We start from the raw sequence: 26,861 nt of genomic DNA, 5'->3' as shown, positions 1-26,861 counted from the left end.
AAGCTTCAGAGAATCCAAAACTCTGCTGCTAGATTGGTGACACGTACTCAAAAGCGTGAACACATTTCTCCTATTTTGCATGATTTACATTGGCTTCCGATAAAACACCGTATTCAGTATAAGATACTTTCATTAACTTTCTTATGTTTGCAAGGTTTAGGCCCAACTTATCTCCAGGAACTCATCCAAAAATATCATCCAGTTCGTAATCTCCGCTCTAAATCCAGGTCTCTCTTAGTTTGTCCCTCGACTTCTACTAAATTTTATGGGGCCAGAGCTTTTGCAGCAGCAGCAGCAGAATTATGGAATAGTCTTCCGGACACCGTAAAACAAGCTCAAACAGTGAATTTATTTAAGACAAAGTTAAAAACACATTTATTTTTGCAATAGCCTTCAGTACTTCTTTCTGTATCAACTAAATTTTCCTTTTGTATTTACTTCGCATCTCTATTAACTTTTACTTCTCTTTTGTTTTCTTCTCAAAGCGCATAGGGACTTCTCTGTGATTGTGATATGCGCTCTACAAAAATGGTTCATTATTATTATTATTATTACTTTGTACCCAAGTAATTCATGCCACTAGTGACTGTAGGAAAAGCAGGTGTTCCTGCTTGCCTTAAGAGCCTTAGACAAAGCTTAGTCAAAATACCCATGGGTTAGTTTTTTTTATTTTTAAGGATCTTATAGGCTAAACACTCACTTTGACAACTTTCCTTGACTGATAGCAGAGTATATGAATTATAATCCAGTATTCATAAACACCTCAGACAGTTTCGCTTATCCTATTAGTGGAGGTCGCGTCACGCGGGGGTGTTTAAACTTTTGATAATGACCAGAGTTTATTTATGATCGGTTGTGAGCGGAACAGTTTCTTCATTCTTTTTTGGTGAAAAGAGCAATGGCTGGAACAGTTGTGCCACATCGTGTGATACGCGCACAGCAATCTCCTTGTAAGGAGTTTGTTACCCGAGGCATTTATTTTACTTTTTGACCAAAAAGTGTTAAAAAAGTTTTGACCGAAAAGGTATTTATGAATGGGAATCAAAGTATGTTGAATCGGTTTTCAACTAGTGGTTTAAACCCGCTGAGGCCTGGTTATTTATAATCTACATCGACTTTGTCTCGGTAAAATTATGAAGAACCAGGCCTCGTTGGGTTTAAACCACTAGTTGAAAACCTCTTCACCACACATTGATTCCCTTAGTTTACCACATTATATACTCCCCACCAGGGAGCAGAGGTGGTTTAAGGGGTGATTTAAGGCCCAGTGACCAGGAGTAATAAAGTGAAGCGCTTTGGGACGCCCTCTGGGTGTGAAAAGCGCTATATAAAAACGAGTTATTATCATTATGAATGTGGCTTGATAATAAAACTCACCTCAGAGAAACTTGTGATCAACCATGAGGCTCCAAAAGTGAAGAGTACCGGTATACTTGGTAACATGCCATACAGTGGCTGGTATATGGTAGCACTGAAGTAATTCACTATGAAATAAATGCTGCAAATCAAACATGTCATAAGTTATAGGTCAACACCTGCAATGGCCATACACATCAACAAGACAATTCTGTATATGGGATACAACAAATAATAAAAAAATATATAAAAAAAGTGATTCACTAAAAAGTTGAGTTAAAGCCATTGGACACTTTCGGTAAACAGTATTATCCTAAGTCCCACACTTCGTGTATCACAACTTATATATTAGCCTTGATCAAGGTGCTACAGCCAGCCGCGACCTGCAAAATCCCAGTCCCCATCACTGAATTCCGCCAGCACATATAATACGTGTACAGCGTATGTACACACCTATACCTACTATACATACACATTACCATCTACATGGCACATACAGTACATGAGTATTTCTACAGTAGCGCCTTGATGGTTCTGTTCTGCCAAAATTGAGAGTGGAGCTCGTTATGCTAATGTTTACTAATAACCGGTCTCATTGGTTGTTGGTTGACCTATAAACTCTCACTGCGATGTCAATCACAACACAACGTTCTGCGAGCACATGCACGAGCTCTCTGACGTAAACAACAAGCCTTGTGGCTGCTGTACAAAAAATTGCAATGGCGGCGGGCGCGAGGGAGAAATCCCTAACCTAAAACAAAGTTGTGTACTCTATATCAATGGTGTATTATTTGCAACAGTACATCGTGGCACAGCTGCAGAAGCTTTCAATAAGATAAAACAACCAGGTTTAATGCACCAAACATGGGTTTAGAAATAAGAAGGAAGAAAATTAGACCAAGTGAAATTTGTTTGAGAACGGGTTCAAAAAGTATCAAGGTGTCATGGGTTTCCGGCAATGGCTACTTAATTAGAATTCTTAGATGTTGGACATACCCATCCCCTTGAAGCACAAACACTTAATAACATTCTGTTTTCCCCATTTCAGACCAGATGAGATAGGAAACCCAGCTATTGTTTTTTTTTTGTCTAGACATATTATTTGTTACGTTTCTCGCGGTAAATCAAAGTTGGAGATCGAAAATAAATTATGTGTTGGTCGAAAACATACCAGACGGTAGAAGATGGCGTGTGGCTGAACAACAACTACAAGTAAAGATCAATTTCATAAACTAACTCTTGCCATACTACTACACTACAACGTTACACTTATAGTACAGCAGCTTCCCATTCAGAGACAAATCTACCAGCTACATTGTACTTATGATGCTAGTCCTCGCGTTATAATGAAACGCAAGACAACGGGGCCAAGGAATTGAACCCCTCCTCTCTTCAAAGTTGTTCGACACCGTACCGACCGAACGAGGCTTGTCCGGCTCGCACCGGTAGCCCGTATAACGTCCGGCAGCACATTAAGACCCCTTGCTTACATCATAGCGATTCCCACTCATGTCCATACAGCTAGCATACATTGTTGCATACGAAGCTTGAAGTTCATGGTCAGATATATAAGGCAATGCGGTCATCGTACAACAAAAACATGGACAAAGCTAAGACTGAATTTCACTGTAACCGTATTCAAGCTGCTGATTCAAACGAACTGTTTTCAATTATAGATAAACTAGCTTGTGCTAAGGGGTCGTCCCGACATATTAACTGATCTTCCTGATTTGGAGCCCTCTACCTTGCTAGATGTTTTTGCAGATTATTTTTCTCAGAAGATAGTTCAAATTCGATCTAATTTGCTGATTGGTATTGAAAATGGAAATGAGTTTGCCTTTTCTGAACACAAATCTCATCCTTCATGTCAGTTTAATGTTTTTGAACCTGTGAGTGTTGATGATGTTTTACATATAGTGCGTAAGATGTCTGCTAAAACATGCCTGTTGGATCCTATGCCTACTAAACTGGTTAAAGATTGTCTTGATATTTTAGCTCCTATACTGGCCCGCATTGTCATTACATCTTTTGATTTTGGTATTTTTCCAGTTGATTGTAAGGAGGCAATTGTGAGTCCTTTGATTAAAAAAACTGGTCTAGATAGAAATGTCTATAAAATTACCATCCTGTTTCTAATTGTTCATGTTTAGATAAATTTCTTACAAAGGCTGGTTTTCTTCAACCATCAACTTAACACATATTTTCAGGATAATGCATTGTATGGTAAATTTCAGTCTGCCTGTCGTGAGGGCCATAGTACCGAAACTGCCCTCTTACGAGTGCACAACGATGTTATGTGTGCGGTAGGCAACATGATGTTATTTTAGTAATGTTGGATTTGTCTGCCGCCTTTGACACCATTGACCATGACATTCTTGCAAAAAATATTACATGGCTGCTTTGGAATTAGGAGCAAAGTCTATGACTGGCTGAATATTTTTCTGTGTGGTAGAACACAAAGGGTGTCAATAGGGTCATTGTTGTCAAGGCGGCAGACTCTCCAATTGTGAGTGCCACAAGGTTCTGTTCTGGGACCGGTTTTGTTTTCTCTTTACATGGATCCACTCGAGGACATTATCACCCGCCATGGTCTTAATTGTGTAATTTATGCTGATGATTGACAGCTTTACATTTCTTGTGGCTCTCGTTCTAATTTTTCTTGTGTGACTCACATTGAGTCCTGCGTTGACAAAAACCGTTGCTGGATGCGAACAAATATGCTTGCCTTAAACAATAGCAAGACTGAAATCGTCTTTGTTATTTTAAAACTTATTCTTCACGGTAAACTGACCCCTCGCTATTTGTCAGAATTAATTAAAAGCCTAGCAAATCTTATGGGGATCGGGCTTTTTCTACTCCTACTCTTTGGAATCAATTATCCATTCGTTTGAGGATTATCACCAACTTTGATATTTTTAAAACTCATCTCAAACCATTTCTTTTTAAAAGACATTATCTTTGAATTTTTGCATATTTTTCATTGCCTTTTCTGTGATGTAATATTGTTGACCGTCTTGTAATGGTGTATGTCATTGTTTGTTTTTGTCGTTCTTATTGTACAATGTAATTTTGCTGTATTTTGCTTACTCTTTTTAGCTTAATGTTTATAATATGTAAAAGTAATGTACAGCGTTTTGAGATTTTTTTTATGTAAGACGCTATATCAAAAATAAATTATTATTATTATTATTTTTATTATTAAGCTTTTTTGTGTACATGCCTTAAACTGTACACAATCCCAAAACTGATGTTTAAAACCCTTGCCTAAGAAAATATGTCGATTGGCATGAAAAACTGTTGTCATTATCAGAGCTACTTGTAATTATTCAGTTCTTAAGTTATACAAAAAAATCAACTTCATTAAGCAAGCAGTGAGTGGAAAGAAAACTATTTGCACTATTTGTATGGATTATAACAAAGGTAGAATATTGTAGGCATACCTATGCATGATTCTGGCCACCATGTTAATGCAGTTGGCAAGGATAAAACCAACACTTCCTAGTGTACTGGATAGATACCAAGAAGCTGACAAGAAGAAGACTGAAAACAGCAGCATTTTCTTGTTATACCTGCAGTCAAAAACAAACACAGGAAATAAAACAAATGTAATTCATCATCATGAACCCTTGCACTCATGTCACAGGCAGCTAGTGGCTACTTATGGTCTGCCACATAAGTATTAGTAACTATAATAATAAAGATGATATACTATGTGTAAATGACATATACCTCAACTAAAATGTACCTAACTAAAATACGAGGTACAACAAAGTTTATCATGGGTGATGGCTTCAGAAAAATTGGATCATAATGGCTAGTCCCTGTTAATTATCATGGAGGAAGGAAGAGAAGGAGCTCGAACGGCCCGCCAAACCGCAGAGTAACAAAAGAAAACCCTGACAATGCCCATGTCTGACCAGTGGAAAAAGATAGGAGACCTCCAGCTGGACGGCCGATTAACGAGTAGGATTAAATCTCTTTGTACATAACGTGTGGTACCGCCACTCTGCACCGTTGCTTTCGTGTAAAGTTGAATCATTAGAGACAAGAATTGTATATATACACTTCTTCATTTACCATTTGTGGTGTTTACATGGAAATATCATAGCATATTTTTACATTTTTTTGCGACTTTCCTGTCACTAAATTTGGATATTAGCACATGAGGGTGGTTGGTGTTCAATTGTGTTCTTCGTTTTGGTGGGCAAAAGCGTACACAAAATTTATCAGGTCTCAAAAAGTATTTTTTTCTTTATTATACGACATGCAGCGCCATAGTTGCGTGAAGAACCAAGTGTGCACGCGCAAACTCACATACGCCAGGTCGCCCATTGTTTGTGTAAGGTATGTGAGTGTTAGGAGGTGTCGTTAAACGACCGCGGTACCACAAGTTTGACTTTTGAAGTGCCTTCGTTGGAGCTCCTTCCCTTCCTCCCTCCATGCTATTACTATGTTGTGTTATACTTATCGCTAAAATTTGCTTCATTTGATTAATTAGTACTGCATCGTTGGAGGGCTGGAAGTTAAATTTACCTATGTGACTTAAACCAAACAGATAAGTGTATCATCTGTTGGATATCTAGCAGAGTGATGTACAACTACTCTGGACTGTAAAAGTAAACACACTTTATATATGGACAGTTTCCCTCACCTTTCAACATCCTTTTGGCTCATTGAAGCAAACACAAATGCCTCTGTGGTTCCGTTAACGGCAATAAGTAGGACATAGAAACAGTACCATCGAAGTAGTGATGGGCCTGAAAGAAAAGCAAGTTTGTTTTTAATAAATTTTAATTCATTCTCTAGTCGTTAAGATAATACACTGTTAGAATAGCTTGTATTTAACTTTATGTTACCTAATGTTTCTATCATTGAGCATCGACATTGTCAATTGTGAACAAAATTTATCAGTTTCCTCAAATACAGCACAATGTATTTCAAATGGAAACTGCAAAAATGTTTTGATGGCCTGATGTTTCAATGCAAGCAGTCTTTCTCAAAACATACACAGACAAGACTGGTGCAAAAGAAGCAATCCGAGAAGGACAGAATGCAAACAGAAGACACAAGTGATGAAGATGAAAAAAGACAAGAGGGTCTAACCACAAGAGCTTAGAAGAAAAAACACTAGACATGTAGTGTTTGTGAAACAAACACTAGGTGTTCGGCTGTCGTTGGGTCAGTGTTTGCTAGTAATTTTTAGTAAGTATAAGACGGATATGCGCGCTATATAAGAATCCACTGTTTTTATTATTATGATGATGGTCTTTGAAAACCCAGAGTGATTAATATAATATAAAGTAGAAAATATACTCTACATCAAAAGCACTAAATGTGGACCAACATACAAACATGATTAGGTCCTTTGAAAAAAAGTAGAAATATTTTATCATGGGCTGACCTACATATATGTGCAATTGGTGCAGACTGAAAATTAAAATCGTTCCGTAGTCACGTAACACATCAAACATGTCTGCGCCCAGGGTGGCTTCTAAACGCAGAGCAAGTTAGCGCTCTAGTCAATATATACATGTACATGTACATGGTTGTACATATGACTTTGGAAAAGATGCTTTTGTAAGCAGAGAAGGGACGCGGAGAAAAAAAGAAAGCAGAAGTATAACAAAAAAAGAAAAGAAGAAAGAAAACAAAAAAAAATTAAAATAAGTGGTGTTCCATGCCCAGACACCTAATCAAAGGAGGGAAGAGGGAGACAAAGTAATTAATTAGCAGTGTTGTTGATCACTTGTGACCGATCTCAATACCCATCAACTTGTTAAAGGTTTTGGCTGTTTGGGTGTCTTGACCTGGAAGACTTAATCTCAGTCTTGGAGCAAAAGTCTTGGGCCGCAACATTTTAAGACCTGATATTCAAAATCAAGACCTGATATTCAAAATCATAATCGTCCAAAAACATTAAAAAATAGAAAAGGGAATTCCAGCTGCCAGCCAATATGAATTGGCTCTATGTAAATTAGACAGTCGAGAACGTGACTCGTTTTGGCCTCCATTGACAGATCACCAATGTATAAATGGCCATGCAGACTTAAACTGTGTAGACAAAGTGAACTGATTTCCAATCAAACTGCTTGCTATTTAGCAGCCCATGTGTATTGTAGGGACTGTTGATTATGACTGGGCTGAGCACCGTAGATTCGGGGGAATTTACAACAAAAGTGATGTGTTGATTAGTTAAGAACAACTACACAAATGGTTGTCTTTCTGCACAACAGTTGAAAACTTTCAACTCCTTCCAATGTATATAAAAAAGGACTTTTGCAATGATCAAACTATCCTCCTTTCCCAATTAAATAGCATAGGTTCAATATCTAGTTAATGTCATTCCTTTTATCAAGATACTTGTTTTTTTTTCTTTATGTAGTTAACCGCATACATTTATTTTTCTTAAATCATTTACTTGGAGGAAGGGGGGGGGGCATTGAATATGAAAAAAGTACATCGTTGCGCTAGGGTTAGAATTGGGCATGTGATGGGCTAAAGTAGCAGCTTGGCCCACAAGTAAAGTGCAGGTCGTGAAATTGCGTGTTGGACGATCTTTCCCCTTAATTTCTGCCCTAAATAAAGGCGTTTTCATCAACAGCAAATTTTATGGATTAGTAATTTGAAGATCGGTTTCATAGAAATGGCCGGGCATGAGAATCTTCTGGTTTTAACTGGAATTCCGGTGTTTTGCCTTTCAAATTAGTGGTAGTCAAGTCCATTGATATAAGAACAAATTTTTTGAGGGGCGGGGTTGGTTGTATGGAATTTGTAAGTCCACCCCAAACCCCACCAAATTCTGATGGTGATGTAATTTAACCTAACAATGATGTTTTTATTGAAAACTTAGTTGAAGTATATTTGGTAATTAATCATAGTACAAATTTTCTAAAAACCTGATGATTACATGTCAGATTTTAAAGATATAAGGAATTAAATGTGTCACACTCATCTCAACAGATAATTACTATATCGTAAAAAAGAAAACGCTTGATTCAGCTGAGGACACTTATTTTCTGTCTGCATTCAATAACAGGTACACTGCATTTGTTAAAGTTGGAGTGTGGTGCGAATATTAGTGGTTTGTGTAATTTAACCTAACAATGCTGTTTTTAATGTCAAACTACTTTGGCACTGTTTTGAAATGTCTGCTCTTATGCTGCTGCTATTTCTCTGATGTCTTTAGAGTGATTCTTTTTCTTCGATAATTGTCTACAGGACAAAAATATTGATTTCACAAAGCACTCACATTCATCGTATTAACTTACGATGGGTTGCTTGCCACAGTTATTTGTATTGTACTTCCTTGGATTGCGTCCCTCCACTTACCCGCCCCCCCCCCCTTCACCCCCTTACACCACGCTGACGCAAACCTAGCATGTAGCAAACCTAGCCTGAACATCTAACCCTCGTGGCATCACACTTCGAGGCGCTTGTTCTATGGCAGACGTGATAGAGAGTACTATTTGGGCATCTATTGAAAGCTGCGCTTTCATACCTTGAATTCCTTCATCCTCTTTCATAAAATTGACATGAAATAAATAAAATTTACCTATTACCAATAGTGTCCACTGCCTATAAAGGAACAATGCAAATTCATGACACTTGTTAAAAACTAGTTGTTATATTTTCAGTTATTATTAAAACACATTGGTGAAGTTCATTTAACAAACTTAATTTATAACATTGTGTATGTACAATGTAGCTTTTCTGATAAAATTAAGTTGATGTTGTGCTTTTTCAGTTTTTGTAAACGCTGTGATATTATAGTTTCTATGAGGAGTGTTTCTAAATACTTGTTATTATTATTGTTTGAATTTGTCAACAATCTTTGACATGAGGTCTTGGTCATGATCTTGGAGGGGAGGTCTAAGACTTTGTTAATGCGTGAATGAAACAGAGTTAACTTGGGAACAACTGTGGAAAAATGAGCATGAAAAGACAACAAGTTATTAATAATGTTGTTCTTAGATGCTTAGACCATGGGGTTGAATGATCTACATGTGTAGGTGCACCCTATCCAGAGTGTCTCCCTACTCTGACGGACAGTCTCTCTAAGATTGGGTTACGCCTCAGTGCCCTGTAAAATCATGTCAGAAATAAAGTGATCAAACTAATTGAAGTGATGTCCAACATGGGTGGTGTCTCTGTATCTATGATTGTAGAAACGCCTCTTGATTGTAGTTGTTATTTCACCTGTATAATAAACACAACAAACTATGCAAGATATGAGACAGATGAGATTGGTGGTGTGCAGGTAACATGGCTCCTTGTTTTATGGATATATAGTTAAGTCAGAGATAGTTGTTTACTAAAGCTAATTGATTCACACAGAAATGGTAATGTTTGGGCCATTGGTTTATGTAACACAGTTCTTTCTAACATAAGTTTTAGCTGGCACAAAGATTTTTGCTGCTTAACTGCATTATTAACTGCATTAATATTCCTTCTTGCAGGCTGAAATTTAACTCTGACCTTAAGTATGCAAACTGCGTCAACCATGGTATTTGTGATAGTGTAAAAACAGTTTTGTTTCGTAATTAGTTTCTTGAATGTGATGACCTTGATACTCTCGGTCTGCTACTCAGATGGTTCTGACAATCCCTCTGTTTCATACTTTGTCAGGATGGTATAGGGGGTCGTCCGAGAGTGTCAGGGTTATCCTGTTTCTTTATTTGCGTGTTTATGTCCCTTATTTTGTATTTTTGATGTAATTTTTATAAATATTTTATCTTCTCCATTGTTGGAGGTTTTGAGGAAATAAATAAATAAGACTAAACCATTGCTCTAGTTTTAAATTCCATGCATCAAACTCACCTGAGCCAGAGCTGAGCAGGGATCCACCATATATATCCAGAAGCAAGTAAGAGTAAGCATAGCCGAAGACTACATTTGTGAGGCCTATCAGAACTACACATTTCAGTAGGCACTTTAGTAGAGTAGAAGCTAATGTTATGGACTCCTGTAGTTCAATTAAAGACAGAGGACACTATTTGGCAATTGTCAAAGACCAGTCTTCTCACTTGGTGTATCTCAACATGTGCATAAAATAACAAACCTGTGAAACTTTGAGCTCAATCGGTCGTCGAAGTTGCGAGATAATAAGCCACTTCAAAATGTCAGCTGCACATGTCTATTACTGCTGACAACGGATCTTGTCTATCTCTCGTAACCTATTGTCAAAAGGCTACGGGAGATAGACAAATCCGTTGTCAGCAGTAATAGACATGCGCAGCTGACATTCTGAAGTGGCTTATAATGAAAGAAAAAACACCCTACAGCACCCTTGTCACACAAAGTTGCGTGCTTTCTGATGCTTGATTTCGAGACCTCAAATTCTAAACTTGAGGTCTCGAAATCAAATTCGTGGAAAATGACTTCTTTCTCGAAAAACTACGTCACTTCAAAGGGAGCTGTTTCTCACAATGTTTTATACCATCAACCTCTCCAAATTACTTGTTATCAAGAAAGGATTTATGATGATACTGCCATTAATAACATTTTACAAAATTAGCATAGAACAAGATTAACATAAGACATACATGTAAACTTGTATTTTTCATTTTGTTAAATTTGCATTATTTGCTTTTTTCACAAAATTCACGAACACAAGTTTTAAAACCAGAATTCAGACTTAGATTGCAGGCCGTTTAACTTAGATTTACCATTTAATATTAATAGCTACAATCCAACCCACAGCAGACACAGAGTTACAGCACAGTACTTCAGTGTGATTAACACAAACATCATTTTTGAGAATAAAGTCAATTATGTATTTTCTTTACCTTTGGCTGTTTGTCTACTGGTACTCCTCTTTCCAATGTTTGTGAAAAAAACAAGTAGGTACTTTCTTCAATTGGGAAGAATATAAAGCGAGCAGCTAAAGAGCCCAGATTGTTGATGGTATCATAGATGCCCTGATCTCCAAAACTCAGCATGTCAAAAAAGGTCATAATATATCTCTCTCCTGCCAAAGAACAAGTTATGATAACACCATTATGATTCATTAAATGTCAATGTACGTTGCACATTCATCTCTTTGTATCTGTATAATGAATTTGAAATGTTAACACTTAGTATTACCAAGTTGAACTGTATAAAATATAAATATACACTGTTTCACTGTTTAAAAAGGTCATGAAATACAACAACTATTGGAAAAAGACTAGAATGAGCCATCAGGAAGTCATATCGTGAAGACCGATTCATTACTGCTGTTTCTAACACTGTTTAAAGCAACATTACAGGATGGTTTTGCCAGCGAAAAAAGTTGCTGGCAGTTTTAACACTTTATGTAATCCACCATATACATAAAATGACAATCCTGTAGAAGTTTGAGATCGATCGGCCATTTTGGTCACGAGAGAGTAGTTAAAAAAACGTTGTTGGCAGTGTAAGCACTTTATGTAATCCACCATATACATAAACTGACAAATCTGTAGAAGTTTGAGATCGATCGGCCATTTTGGTCACGAGAGAACGTTTACATATTTTGCATTGCATCGGTGAAAAAACAAAAATGAATAAAACGCTCACTGAGCGATAATATTTTAAGGGATGTTTTCTACTATCATCATCTTTAGACCATCACCATTAGAAGTTTTATGCAAATCTGTGATCTTCCTGATTTTTGTTTCTTACCAATTCTGTAACGTTCCTTTAAAATTGGTTCTAAAACAAACACAACTACAGCTTTCACAATAGTTTCTTCAACCACATATTAGAAACAATACTAGGAAAGTCAATACACCTTATATACCTTCTGTGAGAATTTGCTTGAGAAAACCTTGCTTGAAGAAACTCAGTGTAAGATATGCCTGCTGTGGATTTATCCATTGCTGAAAAATAAAAGTGATATAGGAGACATATATGGATTGAGCATGACACCATTCTCTAAACCAACATCTATGTTTACTTTTTAAAATTTGAAACAGGGACACAAGAAAGTTTCTATTTGCTATGACAAAAAGTTCTACCTTTTTTGAACATGTTCTACTTTTTCCCCCAAAAAACTTTCATTTTCAGATAAAGAAAACTATTCCTGTGTTATTTTTTTGGTACATATCTATATGTCAAGTTTCCCTAGAAGTATTAAACAGTCTTACTTTGTTTCGGCCCCTTACACCAGTGCTAGATAAACATCAGATACTTTATTTGCCTAGTAATAATATGCCATTGTTGTTGAAACAGAAACTCATCTCTTTTAAATGTAGTAAATGTAGTAGTATCTTTTTAATACCACTTCTTAGCTTTTTAATGTCTTCTTCTATGGTCACCTTGCCAGTTAGTTTAGAATTTTAGCATAGTTAGGGTTAGAGGCGTCTGTCTCCTGAAAAGGTCAAAACATTACCGATGCCAGCAGAGATAGGCCTATGTAATAAGTAATTAATTAGTTCTCTGTTGGCGGGACAGACGTATCCCCATACTTTTGTTTGGGCACTGGCCTGGTGACCAGTCTTTTTTCTTTGTCTTTTTCTTCCACTCTGTGCTTTTTAACTAGTGTTCTGCGCCTCTGATCATTTTGTATGTAAGGGGCGCATTATAAATTTTAAATATTATTTTTATTATTATTATGATTTGTTGTTTGCATATACTGTGAGACAAGTCAACATTTGAACCACAGAGGATCTTATCCCTTCACAACAAATCATTATTTTCAAGTTTGATGGGGATGTTTCCTGTGGTTTAATGAATACATTCATGATAATTACAGGTGTTGCACAATCATCGACTTAAATCGACTTCCATAACCTGTAAGATGCTGGAGCATGTGCTATGCAGCCAGATCCTGAACCACTGCGACAGAAACCACATTCTCACCAATGCTCAGTTTGGATTTAGGAAACGGCGCTCATGTGAAACACAACTACTGTTGACCATCCAAGATCTTGCTAGTTCCATTGATGCCAAAGGCCAAATAGATGTCATCCTATTAGATTTTTCAAAAGCCTTTAACAAGGTGCCGCATCAAAGGTTGCTACACAAGCTCAATTACTATGGAATTGATGGCAACATAAGTCAGTGGGTCAGCAATTTCCTAGAAAACCGCACTCAACAAGTCATCTCAGATGGAGCTACTTCAATCCATGCACCAGTCCTATCTGGAGTGCCACAAGGAAGTGTTCTTGGACCATTGCTGTTCCTGCTGTTTATAAATGACCTTCCTGACTGTGTCTCACAGGGCACAACAGCCAGATTATTTGCAGATGACTGTATCCTGTATCGTAACATCAAGACAGAGGAAGATGCATCTATATTGCAGCAGGACCTAGACCACCTTCAGCAATGGGAGAGTGACTGGAAAATGGAGTTCCACCCAAAGAAGTGCCAGGTTATCCATGTCACCAACAAAAGGAAGTTCATCAAGCAAACATACACAATTCACAACCACACTCTGGAAGAAGTCGACTCTGCAAAATATCTTGGGGTGAACATTCACAAAACCCTAAGCTGGAATAATCACATCAACAGCATCACCAACAAAGCAAATTCCATAAGGGCTTTTCTGCAGCGCAACATACACCAGTGTCCCAGGAAAACAAAGGAGCTGTGCTACAAGACCCTAGTGCGCCCTATTGTAGAGTACTCCAGCATCATATGGGACCCCCAGACAGCTAGCTACACCCACAAGTTAGAAATGGTGCAGCAACGCTATGCACGCTTTGTGCTTGGAGACTACCGAACAACAAGTAGTGTAACTGCCATGATCAACCAACTTCAGTGGACCACACTTCAAGAACGGCGTGCACAGGCCAAGGCAGTTATGATGTATAAGATTGTGAACAACCTGGTTGACGTCCCACACACATTTCTAGCTCCATGCACCGTTTCTGTGAGGGGTCATTCTTACAAATACATGATACCATTCATCAGGACAGGGGTCTACACACAGTCATTTTTTCCCAATAGCATTAGGATATGGAACAATCTCCCGGTAGACCTGATCAACTGTACAACTCTTGCTAGTTTTAAGTTCCATTCCATGTTACAGCTGCGTTAAATTTTTTAAGCAGGGTGTACAGTCAGTCCAGCTCCGCTAGGTCAGCCTGAGCTGTTTTTTAGCCGCACGTTCACTGTTCACCCACCTGCACTGTATATATCCACACCCTCGCATGCACACAACTACCACAGTACGCAATACACCAGATGGTGGACTGTACTTTCACGGAAGAAGAAGAAGAATCATCTTCAGTTTAATCCGCAAGACAAGGCCAAATTAGATTAACATTGGTGCAACCCAAGTTAAATTTTTTAAGACAACTGGCTTAATTTTATAACTTGAACATTTCTGTTTGCATTTACATGTTCTAAAGGGTGGAATGTTTTTCCAAACTGACATTTTAATTTTCATTCTTAGCTCTTAGTTTATAGTTTCACATAAAATCAGAAGATTCCTCGATAAGGACACCTGTCATCTTGTTGTCCGTGCTCTGATTCTTACCAGGCTTGACTATGGTAATGCCTTGTTGTTTGGGTCCAACTCAACAGACATACAACGACTACAACGGCTACAAAACTGGGCTGCTAAACTTGTCTGTCGTGCCCAAAAGCATGACCACGCCACACCATATTTACAAGATCTTCACTGGCTGCCGATTAGGGAGAGGATAACCTTCAAGATCTTGGTTTTTGTGTAAAAATGCCTCAACAACACAACTCCTGGCTATTTAACCTCTTGCCTGTCTCTCCATTGGCCTGGCCGCTCAAGTCTACGCTCAGCATTCGACACTACTCGCCTCATGGAACTAAACTCAATCAAGCTTCTTAAGTCAGCCTCAAGTCGCACATTCTCTCATTTTGCTCCACACACCTGGAATGCACTCTCCACCTCAATCAGTAAATCCAACTTTTTTTTAACATTTAAGAAGTGTATCAAACATTATCTGTATCCTATCTACTGTGCTGAATTCTTGACGTAGTGGGCGCTATACAAAATAATACCTTATGTATGTATGTATAAAATTAAGTTCATCTTCACATGAACAAATAAATGTAACTTACTTGTTTTGACTGGAATCTCGGGAAAATGTCCCTTACTGACTTGATGGGGAAATCATCATCCTGACTGCCTTTTGCCACAATATAATAAATGATGTATCCATAATACATACTCAAGTGGATTATAACATATCCCATCTGCAAGAAAAAGTAAAATTTCAACTTTAAGGTTATGAAACTAGGTGGGTTATGGTGTTTTTCGCTGCTATTGATGTTGCTTCAGACTTACTATGCAAAAAACAAACAGAATGGGCTATCATCAACCGTAATTCAATATCACATGAACTAAACGTAAAATAGATTTAGTAGGTGGCCATTTGCATTGGAGATAAAAAATATTCATTTTGGTTTCACCCATACACACTTTTAAAAGTGCCGGTATCTGCCGCAAGCTGCACTCATGGCGCTGCTCTACAAAAGAACAACTATTAAGCAATGAAAGTAGCAATGTATAGACGATGTGACCTCTGACGTCACACGAAAACCATAACATGATTTGCACGCATACTGCCGGGCAAAACCTTTGTGTTTTGGCAGCCAGCTAGAAAGTGTACGCAATCTTACTATGAATGCGCAACTCCGTGCCCTGCGGAACATGACGTATATAGTGTTTTGTCAACAGAGGGCAGTTTGAATGTAAAACATAGGTCACATCGTCTATATTCAGCACTATCCCAAGCTCTGTGGAAAAAATCACTGGCATATTACTTGGGTTGGATTCAAACCCACCAACTTTGCAATTCTAGAATAGAGTCCTTCCAACTAGACCACCAAGATTGCCATGTAGCTAGAGGCAGTTTGAACCCTGTACATTTATTGTATCAGAGGGTAGCTTAACGATTTAATAGATAGAAATAGGCATCGGAGATAAAGAATATTAGATGGATTGTTGAGCTCCCGTTTTTCACAATATCCCTTCTACTATCTATTCAATCACTAGACTGCACTGTGTAAAATGCCCAATGTATCCTCTCATTCTCACCCAAATATGTGTAAAATCATACCTGACTGATGCAGAAAATATAGATTCCCAATTGGGGAAAAAATAGCACCAAGCTGGCAATCAGCAGAGATTTTACAGCAACCGCAAGACCTTCTACGATCACCTGAAACACACAACAACAAAAAACAGTTGGAATACAAATGAACATTTGATAAAGGTTAAACAACTTTAAAGGTATCGACATAGATTGGTAAATACTCAACAAATTAACACAAAACTAACTTAGTAAGTAGCCTTGCTCAAGGCAGTCGAATTATTCACTCCGAAAAAAGATACAGACCCGACAAGGCTGTCGGCCTGACGGCCTCCGCATGCGGTTAGTGGTACGAGTGCGATGACTTGTGTGAACAGTATTCGTACTATCTGACAGTGTGTACACGGGTGGGTCATGCGGTGTGATCGCACGCACTACGAACAGGGTGTACGGGTGGGTTTACAGTGGCGTCTTTTCGGAGCGAATAATGCGACTGCCTTGAGCAAGGCTACTTAGTAAGAAGGGATTTTGAGCAAATATTCCCTTCAGAGTTATCTGGTCTAAAAATTATTCACTCCAACACAATTGAATGTGAAAAACGCTTCATGCATGAATTATGAAATCACTAAAGGTTGGTGTGCGCTCGCAAAAGCTGCGGGCAGAGATGCGGTTGGTACCCGTCACCTCATTACAGTTGGTACCCCCTCTCACCTCGTTACAGTTGGTACCCCCTGTCACCTCGTTACAGTTGGTACCCCCTCTCACCTCGTTACAGTTGGTACCCCCTCTCACCTCGTTACAGTTGGTACCCCATGTCACCTCGTTACAGTTGGTACCCCCTGTCACCTCGTTACAGTTGGTACCCCCTGTCACCTCGTTACAGTTGGTACCCCCTGTCACCTCGTTACAGTTGGTACCCCATGTCACCTCGTTACAGTTGGTACCCCCTGTCACCTCGTTACAGTTGGTACCCCCTGTCACCTCGTTACAGTTGGTACCCCCTCTCACCTCGTTACAGTTGGTACCCCCCGTCACCTCGTTACAGTTGGTACCCCCTGTCACCTCGTTAAACGTGGCTGGGTTGGATGTTCTTGTGAAAATACCATGACAGTTTCTTGTTTTTATTGGAGAGAATTATTACATGGTTGTACTCGCAAGTTTACCATTAAAATGTCTACTAGCCTGCAATAATTTTTAAAAAACAGTCAACGCCTAACAGAGCATAGCTTGGGTTCTTATTTTTCAACTTAATTTTTTATTGGTTTAATTAATTTATTGTTCTGTGACTGTGTTTTCCATGACTCATCTCATGCTCTTTCCTAGCTTTGTATGTTTTTGGAACTTCCATTATTTTGTGGCCTTTTTGCCGTTTTTTTAAAGGACCTTGATGGAAATAAGTCTAAGCTATTGGCTTTTTGGGGTTATTCTGGGATAATTGTGTGCAGTATTTCTATCTTATGCTTTTTTTCATTATCTTTTCTTCTGTTGTTGTGTATGTATTTTTGGCATGATCTTGCTGGCTTTTATCAAACCAAATTAAATTAATCAATTCATCAGCGTGGAGCACTCGCATGCACAAGGTACATGTAAATTCCCTGCTAACCGGTGAAACAGGCTTGACGTAACCACGGACTTCCCTGCTTCAGCAAGCGCTGATTCTTTGATTATGGTAATAAGAGTCATAAACGTGAGGTCTGGTGTGGCTTTCTTGTTTAAACTGGGCCAATGCTTTTAAACCAGCTACCCCTTTCATTGAGGTGTTTGACATTCAAGAAGAATCTGAAAAGACATCTGATACCCAAAATAGTAAATAATCTTCCTTTGTTACTACATGTTTAATAGGATGTTCTGACTTATGCAACAACACTTTGAATCTTTTGGCAAAGTCCAGTCCAAGTGACTGATATTACTATTATAATTATTACTAACATTAATATATAATATATAAGTTATCACACAAGCGCGAGTGGAATACAGAAAAATAAAGCGCTTCTGCGTCGGATATGGGACGCAGACGCGCTATATTTTCCGTATTTCCATGAGCGCGCGTGTGATAACGTATTTATCTGCAAGCAAACTTGGCGCGTGTCATAGAACACACAAGACGCATGGTAGTGATATTAGCCGTGCAATATAGGTTTTTATCACCACTCCATTCTGCGAATCTGATTGGAGGATTAGCGCGTACTTGAAGATAATAAATAATATTATGACACACCTCTCGCTTATTCTATATTCTGGTTGGCTGACAAACTGTCACATGGGATGAACTTATATAGTCTAGTGTTCGCGGGAACTAGTACCCAAACGGGCACTAGTCTTTGAAAATAGCGCCCTCTCTTGACTTGAACAACAACTACTTAACTTACTTTCTTTTCCAGATCTCTGTTCTTATTTGACATTTAAAGGAACACGTTGCCTTGGATCGGTCGAGTTGGTCTTTAAAAAGCGTTTGTAACCGTTTGTTATAAAATGCATATGGGTAGAAAGATGTTGTAAAAGTAGAATACAATGATCCACACAAACATGCCTCGAAATTGCGTGGTTTTCCTTTTACCTTGTCGACTAACACGTCGGCCATTTATGGGGGTCAAAATGTTGACTCCCATAAATGGCCGACCATGTTAGTTCGCACAGTAGAAGGAAAACCACGCAATTTCGAGGCAAACTTGTGTGGATCATTGTATTCTACTTTTAACACATCTTTCCAACCATATGCATTTTATAAAAAACGGTTACAAACGCTTTTGTTTTGACCAACTCGTCCGATCCAAGGCAACGTGTTCCTTTAAGACCGAGTTGTGTTATAAACACATATTGATATGACTGGCATAATTCGGTAAGTATTGTACATCTATTCCCCTCAGGCCTGTGAGTGACCAGAAGAGCGAGCGGCCTCGGGAAACAGGTCCCTCTTTTGGTCACTCAAAGTCCCTCTGAGAATAGACGTACACTAGTTACCTCATTGCCAGTCAATATGTGTATAATAACAATAATAATAATAATAGACCGTTTTTATATAGCGCTTTTTACGCCCGACGGGGTGTCTCAAAGCGCTTGCGACGTTATTACCAATTATAGTTAAGAGTCTTGCTCAGGGACACAAGTGTCACGACCGGGACTCAAACCCACCTTCTGCTGAACAGAAGCATCAGAGCATAAGGGAATCAATGTGTGGTGAAGAGGTTTTCAACTTGTGGTCTAAAAACCCGCCGAGGCCTGGTTCTTGATACTTTTGCCAAAGAGGTAAATTATCAAGAGCCAGGCCTTGCGGGTTTAAACTAATAGTTGAAAACCGATTCAACACACTTTGATTCCCATTCATAAATACCTTCTCGGTCAAATAAGACCAACACTTTTTGGTCAAAAAGTAAAATAAATGCAAAAATTATAATTGTTTAATGATTTCTTTCAACGCAACACCCCTCCAGCTATGAAATGGTATGGTAAGGCCCACGGGTAAACAACTCCTTATAAGGAGATTGCTGTGCGCGTCAAGCGTATTACGTGATGTGGCACAACTGTTCCAGCCGTTGCTCTCGACCAATAGGAATGAAGAAACTGTCTAATTAAGCACAGGTGCAAGCTCGCGTGTCACGCTCATGTTTCAACACTTTTTACTGGTGTTATATCATCCATTCAAGCAACCCCTCATGATGCCCTCTCGACCAATCAGAATGGATAAACTGTCTGAGGTATTTATGAATGTACAGTAAACAGCAGATCATTTGGATTGAACACACAAATCACGTACCTTGGATGTTACACGCACCTTGGCAAATATATTTTTGTTATTGCACATTCATACTGCACCTACGTGTATTGTGTCAGGTGGTGTGTGTCCATAGTCACGCCCTAATCCTGATTCTTCTTATCCCTACCTAAACTGCCCCCCCCCCCCAAAAAAAAAAGAAGGAAAAACGGTTGGTCTTGCAATGGACCCTTGCAATCAGAGACCAATCAAATGTGTTTTTAACGTCCTCACCTTTAGTTTGACAAACAGTGTGGCTTGAGCAAGAACCAGGAGTGGCTGTGCTGACAGCTCGATCCATGTTGACAAAGCAAATATAAAGACACTAAATGAATAGTTGGCTATAACCCCAGGATCAGGCTGTTCCAAAACTGACATCCAAATGTATATAAGAGGAATACTACAGAATACTGCAAGAGGGACCCTGGAACACAAAAAATACAAGACAAGGTAAGTAAAGAACTGTGATAAAAAACAAGACAATGTCAGTAAAGAACTGCGATAAAAAACAAGACAATGTCAATAAAGAACTGTGATAAAAAACAAGACAATGTCAGTAAAGAACTGTGATAAAAAAACAAGACAATGTCAGTAAAGAACTGCGATAAAAAACAAGACAATGTCAGTAAAGAACTGCGATAAAAAACAAGACAAGATAAGTAAAGAACTGTTATAAAAAATAAGAAAGGGTAAGTAAAGAACTGCGATAAAAAACAAGACAAGGTATAAAAGTAAAGAACTGTGATAATGGACAGTCTACTTTCTCATGGTAAAACATATTGTTTATACCTTGGTGGTTGTCTTGAAATTGAAGCTAAATTGCTACAGTTCCACCCCCCATCCACCCCAAAGGAGGACAAATAAAATATTAGGGATATGCTTCACCTTTTATTGTTCATTAACTTACGACTCCAACATAAAGTCCCTGTCAGCGAGCGGCTGCTGGCAGACAAGTATGAGGATACGCTTGGAGGAAATATACCACCAAGATTTAATATCTTAGTTTATAACTAAAACAAATAGGGGATTCCTTAGAGATGATAAAGACACAGCAGGCGAATGAATCGGCAGCATCAACAAAGATTTATAAATACTTATTACACTTCCAATTGTACAGGGTTGTATTTTTTAGGATATATGATCCATTATGTTCAATGAAACTATTAATAAAAAGTGAGGATAATGGAAGTTTCACTCAGTGTTTAGGGGATTTGTCTCAACCCTTTAATTGGGTTGGTCCTTAACCAAAGAAAGACATCCCAAGTTTCAGCCTCAACACCTACCCCCTTATAAACCCCCAAGGCTAGGATGAGTCAATCTTAGCCTCCCTCCTCCAGTCATCCTCTGTCCCTCCCCAATTTGTCTCACAGAACTTGGGAAAGCATGCCATTTGAATACTTAACAAAGCCCCTCCCAAGATCACTGACACATTTATAAAACTCTCCTACTGACCCCTTGCACGCGTATCACACGCGGCGACTGATGCCACGCTAACCATGTCGGTGGGCATTTAGGTTTACGTGTATTAATGCCTCGTTGCCTAAAATGAAAACTTCACTGCATAACGCACGGCTTAGAGTTATCTATGAAAACGCACAGTGAAATTGCCCACCAGTATGGCGCTTTCAAGATTTTTCTGATGATGACGTCAGGTGAAATGGGTCAATTGGCTACTCAGTCTGGCAGGTAAACACTGGTTGGTTAAAATAATCCATAAAGTATACAAAGTGTAAGGAACATGGGTTACACCACAGAGAAAAAGGGCAAACAGTTACTTACACACTAATCAAGCAAACCAGACCCTCTAACATCACTGAACACTGGTCAGTGAACATGCAAGTGGGCAAACATAAAGAGTATTAACTTCAAATCCTTTCAACTAAATTAAGTAAAATGAAACCACTGTTACTCTCCAAATAGTTGGGTGAAATTCTTTTGAAGTGTTTAAAATACTAACTTTGTCATGGACTTACCATATTATATTTCATCTTCTGAAATTTAAATTTAGTTAATGACTTCTTGTAGTTTCGAAACAATTCTTCATAATTTTATATATTTTAATTTGTTTGTGTACTTGATTAATAATGGGATGGGGCCTTGAATTTTTTTTTTACACTGGCATTTAAAACTTTGCCGCAATAAAAATTGAGTGCGTAAGTTACGCCATTCTTGTGGGGCAACTTACGCCATAAACGTTGCGCAAGTGGACATACACAGTTGAGTAAAGTTGCATGAAATCGGCTGCAGGATCTCAGACAAACATGCACTTGAACGTATACAAAAAAGGCCTGTATGATTATCTAGTAAAAGAGTATGAATCATATGATTGTGCCCTACTTGCTTTGAAAATGCAAGATCTAAAGCAACGCCTCCAACTGTTGCCTCAACTTTGCCGAGTCCCTGTTGAACAGTACTGAATTTTGAGAGTGGCTTCCTAAGACTAGAGGTGATGGTAATTGCCAGGTATTACGTAACTCACTTGTCTCGACTACTCCTAATGTACTACCAAGAGACATGCTAGTGGTGCCATTCCTTGTATGTCACAAATCAAACATGGCCGCGGCCTACAATCCGGACATGTTTCGCACTACAAAACATTTGTTAATGCCATGCTTCTTCTTGCCGTTCTTGAGAATTACATGTGGAGATCTTATCTGTGTCTTCATTCATGTCCTTTTGAATTACGTAAAGTTACCGCGGTGAGGAACATTAATTATGACAATCGTCGTCTTCCAAGTACGGCTGTGAGTAAACGTTCAAAGCATGGATATATTCATCTGTATGTTCCTGGACCAGATCCTCTAATTGACGTAACTATTTTTAAAGACGTGTTGAAGAACCCGGGTCCAGAGTCATCGCGTCCATGCCATGTAAGGTCTTCAAGTTGTGACAAGATAAGTGAACTTGACATCGCTAAAGAAGCAAAGTTTCGGTGCACATCCCTCTCCCAGAAAATAACTTACAACCGTCATGGGCTACTTGCTTTGAACGTTCATAAACACACTCTTTCAAAAGAGGTTTATCATCACCTCAAATCATTACATATTTTGAAACGACAACGTGGAAAAAGAGGTGGAAAACAACAATCTAAACGTGGCCAACCTAGCTTGCCTATGCAAATTCTACTGGTTATTGGTGTCTTCCCTCGTCATTCAACAACTCAGAATATTGATCGATCTACTACACTTGTTAATGTGAAATGCCTGTCTTCACATTGCATACGCCAGTGTTTGAATTTTGCGCTGTGGAATGCCCGATCAATGGATGGAAAAATCGATGCCATATGCTCATCGATAATCTCCAACCAGACAGATGTAATCTTGATCTGTGAGTCATGGATAACTGATAAAAATGGATCTTTCGTCGATGCAAACTTCTCATCATCAATCACGGGCTTTGCTTCTCACCATGTCCCAAGATGTAAGCGGAGAGGGGGTGGTCTTGCCATTTTCATAAGATCTAACCTAAAGGTGGTGAAGAACACGCGGGACTCTTTCAAATCAATGGAAATAATGGATTACAACATTCACAGTGGGAGTGAACTGATGCATGTCATTTTGGTCTACAGGCCACCCTATTCAAGTGCTCACAAAATAACAGTCAAAACCTTCTTGAATGAGTTTGGAATTCTTATGGAGCGTGCTTTAACGTCGCCAGGTCATCTAGTCATATTGGGTGATCTTAATGTGCATGTTGACAATCCACATTGTGCTGATGCTAAACAGTTCATTGACTTATTCACTTCTTTTGGATTGGTGCAGCATATTGTTGGGCCGACCCATGTTAAGGGTCACACTCTTGATGTGGCTTTAACCCGGGTTGCTGACCCCTGGCTGTGTACCTTTGTGATTGATTCATCCATGCCCTCCGATCATGCTTCGATTCATTTTGTGTCAACCTTGCATCGACCACCGCCAGTGAAAGTAGTAAAACAACATCGTGTTCTGAACAATATTGACAATGATTCACTAAAAGCTTCAATTTGTTCGTCGCTGGAGAACCTGCAGAGCAATGCTGATGTGAACGCCCTCTGTCAGGGATATAACTCTGCCCTTGTCTATGCTATTGATGAACATGCACCACTTCGCACTAAAACACTAATTGACAAACCTCGGGCTGAGTGGTTCTCATTGGAACTTATGGAAGAACGCAGATTTCTAAGGAGTCTTGAACGGAAATGGTTGCATACGAAGCTTGAAGTTCATGGTAAGACATATAAGGCAATGCGGTCATCGTACAACAAAAACATGGACAAAGCTAAGACTGAATTTCACCGTAACCGTATTCAAGCTGCTGATTCAAAAGAACTGTTTTCAATTGTAGATAAACTATCTTGTGCTAAGGGGTCGTCCCGACAAATTTTACCTGATCTTCCTGATTTAGAGCCCTCCAACTTGCCAGATGTTTTTGCAGATTATTTTTGTCAGAAGATAGTTCAAATTCGATCTAATTTGCTGTTGGTATTGAAAATGAAAATGAAAATGATTTTGCCTTTTCTGAACACAAATCTCATCCTTCATGTCAGTTTAATGTTTTTGAACCTGTGAGTGTTGATGATGTTTTACATATTAGTGCTTAAGATGTCTGCTAAAACATGCCTGTTGGATCCTACGCCTACTAAACTGGTTAAAGATTGTCTTGATATTTTAGCTCCTATACTGGCCCGCATTGTCAATACATCTTTTGATTCTGGTATTTTTCCAGTTGATTGTAAGGAGGCAATTGTTAGTCCTTTAATTAAAAAAACTGGTCTAGATAGAAATGTCTTGAAAAATTATCGTCCTGTTTCTAATTGTTCATTTTTAGATAAATTTCTTGAAAAGGCTGGTTTTCTTCAACTTAACACATATTTTCAGGATAATGCATTGTATGGTAAATTTCAGTCTGCCCATCGTGAGGGCCATAGTACCGAAACTGCCCTCTTACGAGTGCACAACGATGTTATGTGTGCTCTCGGTAGGCAACATGATGTTATTTTAGTAATGTTGGATTTGTCTGCCGCCTTTGACACCATTGACCATGACATTCTTGCAAAAAGATTACACGACCGCTTCGGAATTAGGAGCAAAGCCTATGACTGGCTGAATTCTTTTCTGCCTGGTAGAACACAAAGGGTGTCAATAGGGTCATTGTTGTCAAGGCGGCAGACTCTCCAATTTGGAGTGCCACAAGGTTCTGTTCTGGGACCGGTTTTGTTTTCTCTTTACATGGATCCACTCGAGGACATTATCACCCGCCATGGTCTTAATTGTGTAATTTATGCTGATGATTGTCAGCTTTACATTTCTTGTGGCTCTCGTTTTAATTTTTTTTGTGTGACTCAAATTGAGTCCTGCGTTGACGAAATTCGTTGCTGGATGCGAACAAATATGCTTGCCTTAAACAATAGCAAGACTGAAATCTTGTGGTTTTCTTCACGCTTCAAAGATTCCAGTTTGCGGGACGTGAAGACAGATGTGCGAATCGGTGATGTCCGTATTATGGCCTCTGATACGGTTCGTGATCTAAGGGTGGTACTTGACTCGAGTGGCACCATGAATGCTCATATATCTAATGTGTGTAGGGTTGCATCTCACTCCCTCTGGCGGATTGGTAGATTAAGAAATTTTTTAGACCAATCTAGTACTGAAAAACTTATATATGCCTTTGTTACATCCCGGTTAGATTATTGCAATAGCTTATACTTTGGTTTATACAATTATCAATTTCAAAAATTACAACATATTCAAAATGCTGCAGCCCGTCTTGTTATTAGGAAACGGTTTAATCGCCATTCAGATATGACATCAGTTCTTTTTGATTTACACTGGCTTCCAGTCAAAGTTCGTGTTGAGTATAAAATCGTCTGTGTTATTTTAAAACTTATTCATCATGGTAAATAGGCCCCTCGCTATCTGTCAGAATTAATTTCAATTTACGTTTCTCATATTCATACTAGAAGTTGTGTTGGTGTCAAACTTAATTTTTCCTTAGTTGGCCCAAGGCCTAGCAAATCTTATGGGGATCGGCATTTTCTATTTATGCTCCAACCCTTTGGAATAATTTACCCATTCATTTGAGGATTATCACCAACTTTGATATTTTTAAAACCCACCTCAAAACATTTCTTTTTAAAAGACATTATCTCTGACTTTTTTCATTTGTTTTTTTTCATTGCCTTTTCTATGGTGTTATAATTTTGTTGATTGTCTCGTTTTGGTGTATGTCATTGTTTGTTTTTGTTGTTCTTATTGTACAATGTAATTTTGCTGTATTTTGCTTACTCTTTTTAGCTTAATGTTTGTAAAACACTGTACAGCGTTTTGAGATTTTTTATGTTAGACGCTATATTAAAAATAAATTATTATTATTTTTTGAAATGCCATTAAGCTACAGTTTTCAAGTTGCAGTTGATCCTGATTTAAGTGTTTTGAGTTAAAGTACTGATGTGTATAATATTTTTCTTCCAAGAGAATTTTTAATTTATGTAGTACTGCCGAAATTCTTTTATTTATATTTGTATATTGTGTACTTGTATTTAATCATACTTTTTTATACTGACATATTTTGTATATAAATGTTTATGTACTATATGTGTGTATTTATATAACTGTTTTTATACTGTGTTTTTTTATATTTTATATTTGTACTTGTTTATGATTATTTTTATTTGTACAAAATTGTCGTAATTCAACAGATGGCTATGATGACTTGTTTATCAATATGCAATAAATAAAAAATAATAAAAAATAATGGAGACTACCATCACATAGACTTTTGGTATTGGTATGAATGCGTGT

The 26,861-nt window shown here is 38.3% G+C and overlaps 1 protein-coding gene across 1 annotated transcript in view; it reads right to left on the bottom strand.

The window, feature by feature from the left end:
- The window catches only part of LOC139933925 (man(5)GlcNAc(2)-PP-dolichol translocation protein RFT1-like), a 44,264-nt gene that overhangs the window by 9,438 nt on the left and 7,965 nt on the right, over window positions 1-26,861 (bottom strand). The window contains exons 5-13 of the mRNA XM_071928161.1: window positions 20,317-20,506; window positions 16,359-16,460; window positions 15,358-15,492; window positions 12,116-12,194; window positions 11,142-11,323; window positions 10,174-10,318; window positions 6,008-6,113; window positions 4,797-4,925; window positions 1,378-1,498 (exon numbers count right to left, since the gene is read on the bottom strand). Coding sequence (XP_071784262.1) covers window positions 1,378-1,498; window positions 4,797-4,925; window positions 6,008-6,113; window positions 10,174-10,318; window positions 11,142-11,323; window positions 12,116-12,194; window positions 15,358-15,492; window positions 16,359-16,460; window positions 20,317-20,506 — 1,189 coding nt within the window. The remainder of the gene's footprint in view (window positions 1-1,377; window positions 1,499-4,796; window positions 4,926-6,007; window positions 6,114-10,173; window positions 10,319-11,141; window positions 11,324-12,115; window positions 12,195-15,357; window positions 15,493-16,358; window positions 16,461-20,316; window positions 20,507-26,861) is intronic.

Source organism: Asterias amurensis, chromosome 2 (assembly GCF_032118995.1).
Source record: "Asterias amurensis chromosome 2, ASM3211899v1".
Classification (NCBI taxonomy): domain Eukaryota; kingdom Metazoa; phylum Echinodermata; class Asteroidea; order Forcipulatida; family Asteriidae; genus Asterias; species Asterias amurensis.
Note: the sequence above shows the minus strand (reverse complement) of the source record. Positions and strands in the feature narration are given on the sequence as shown.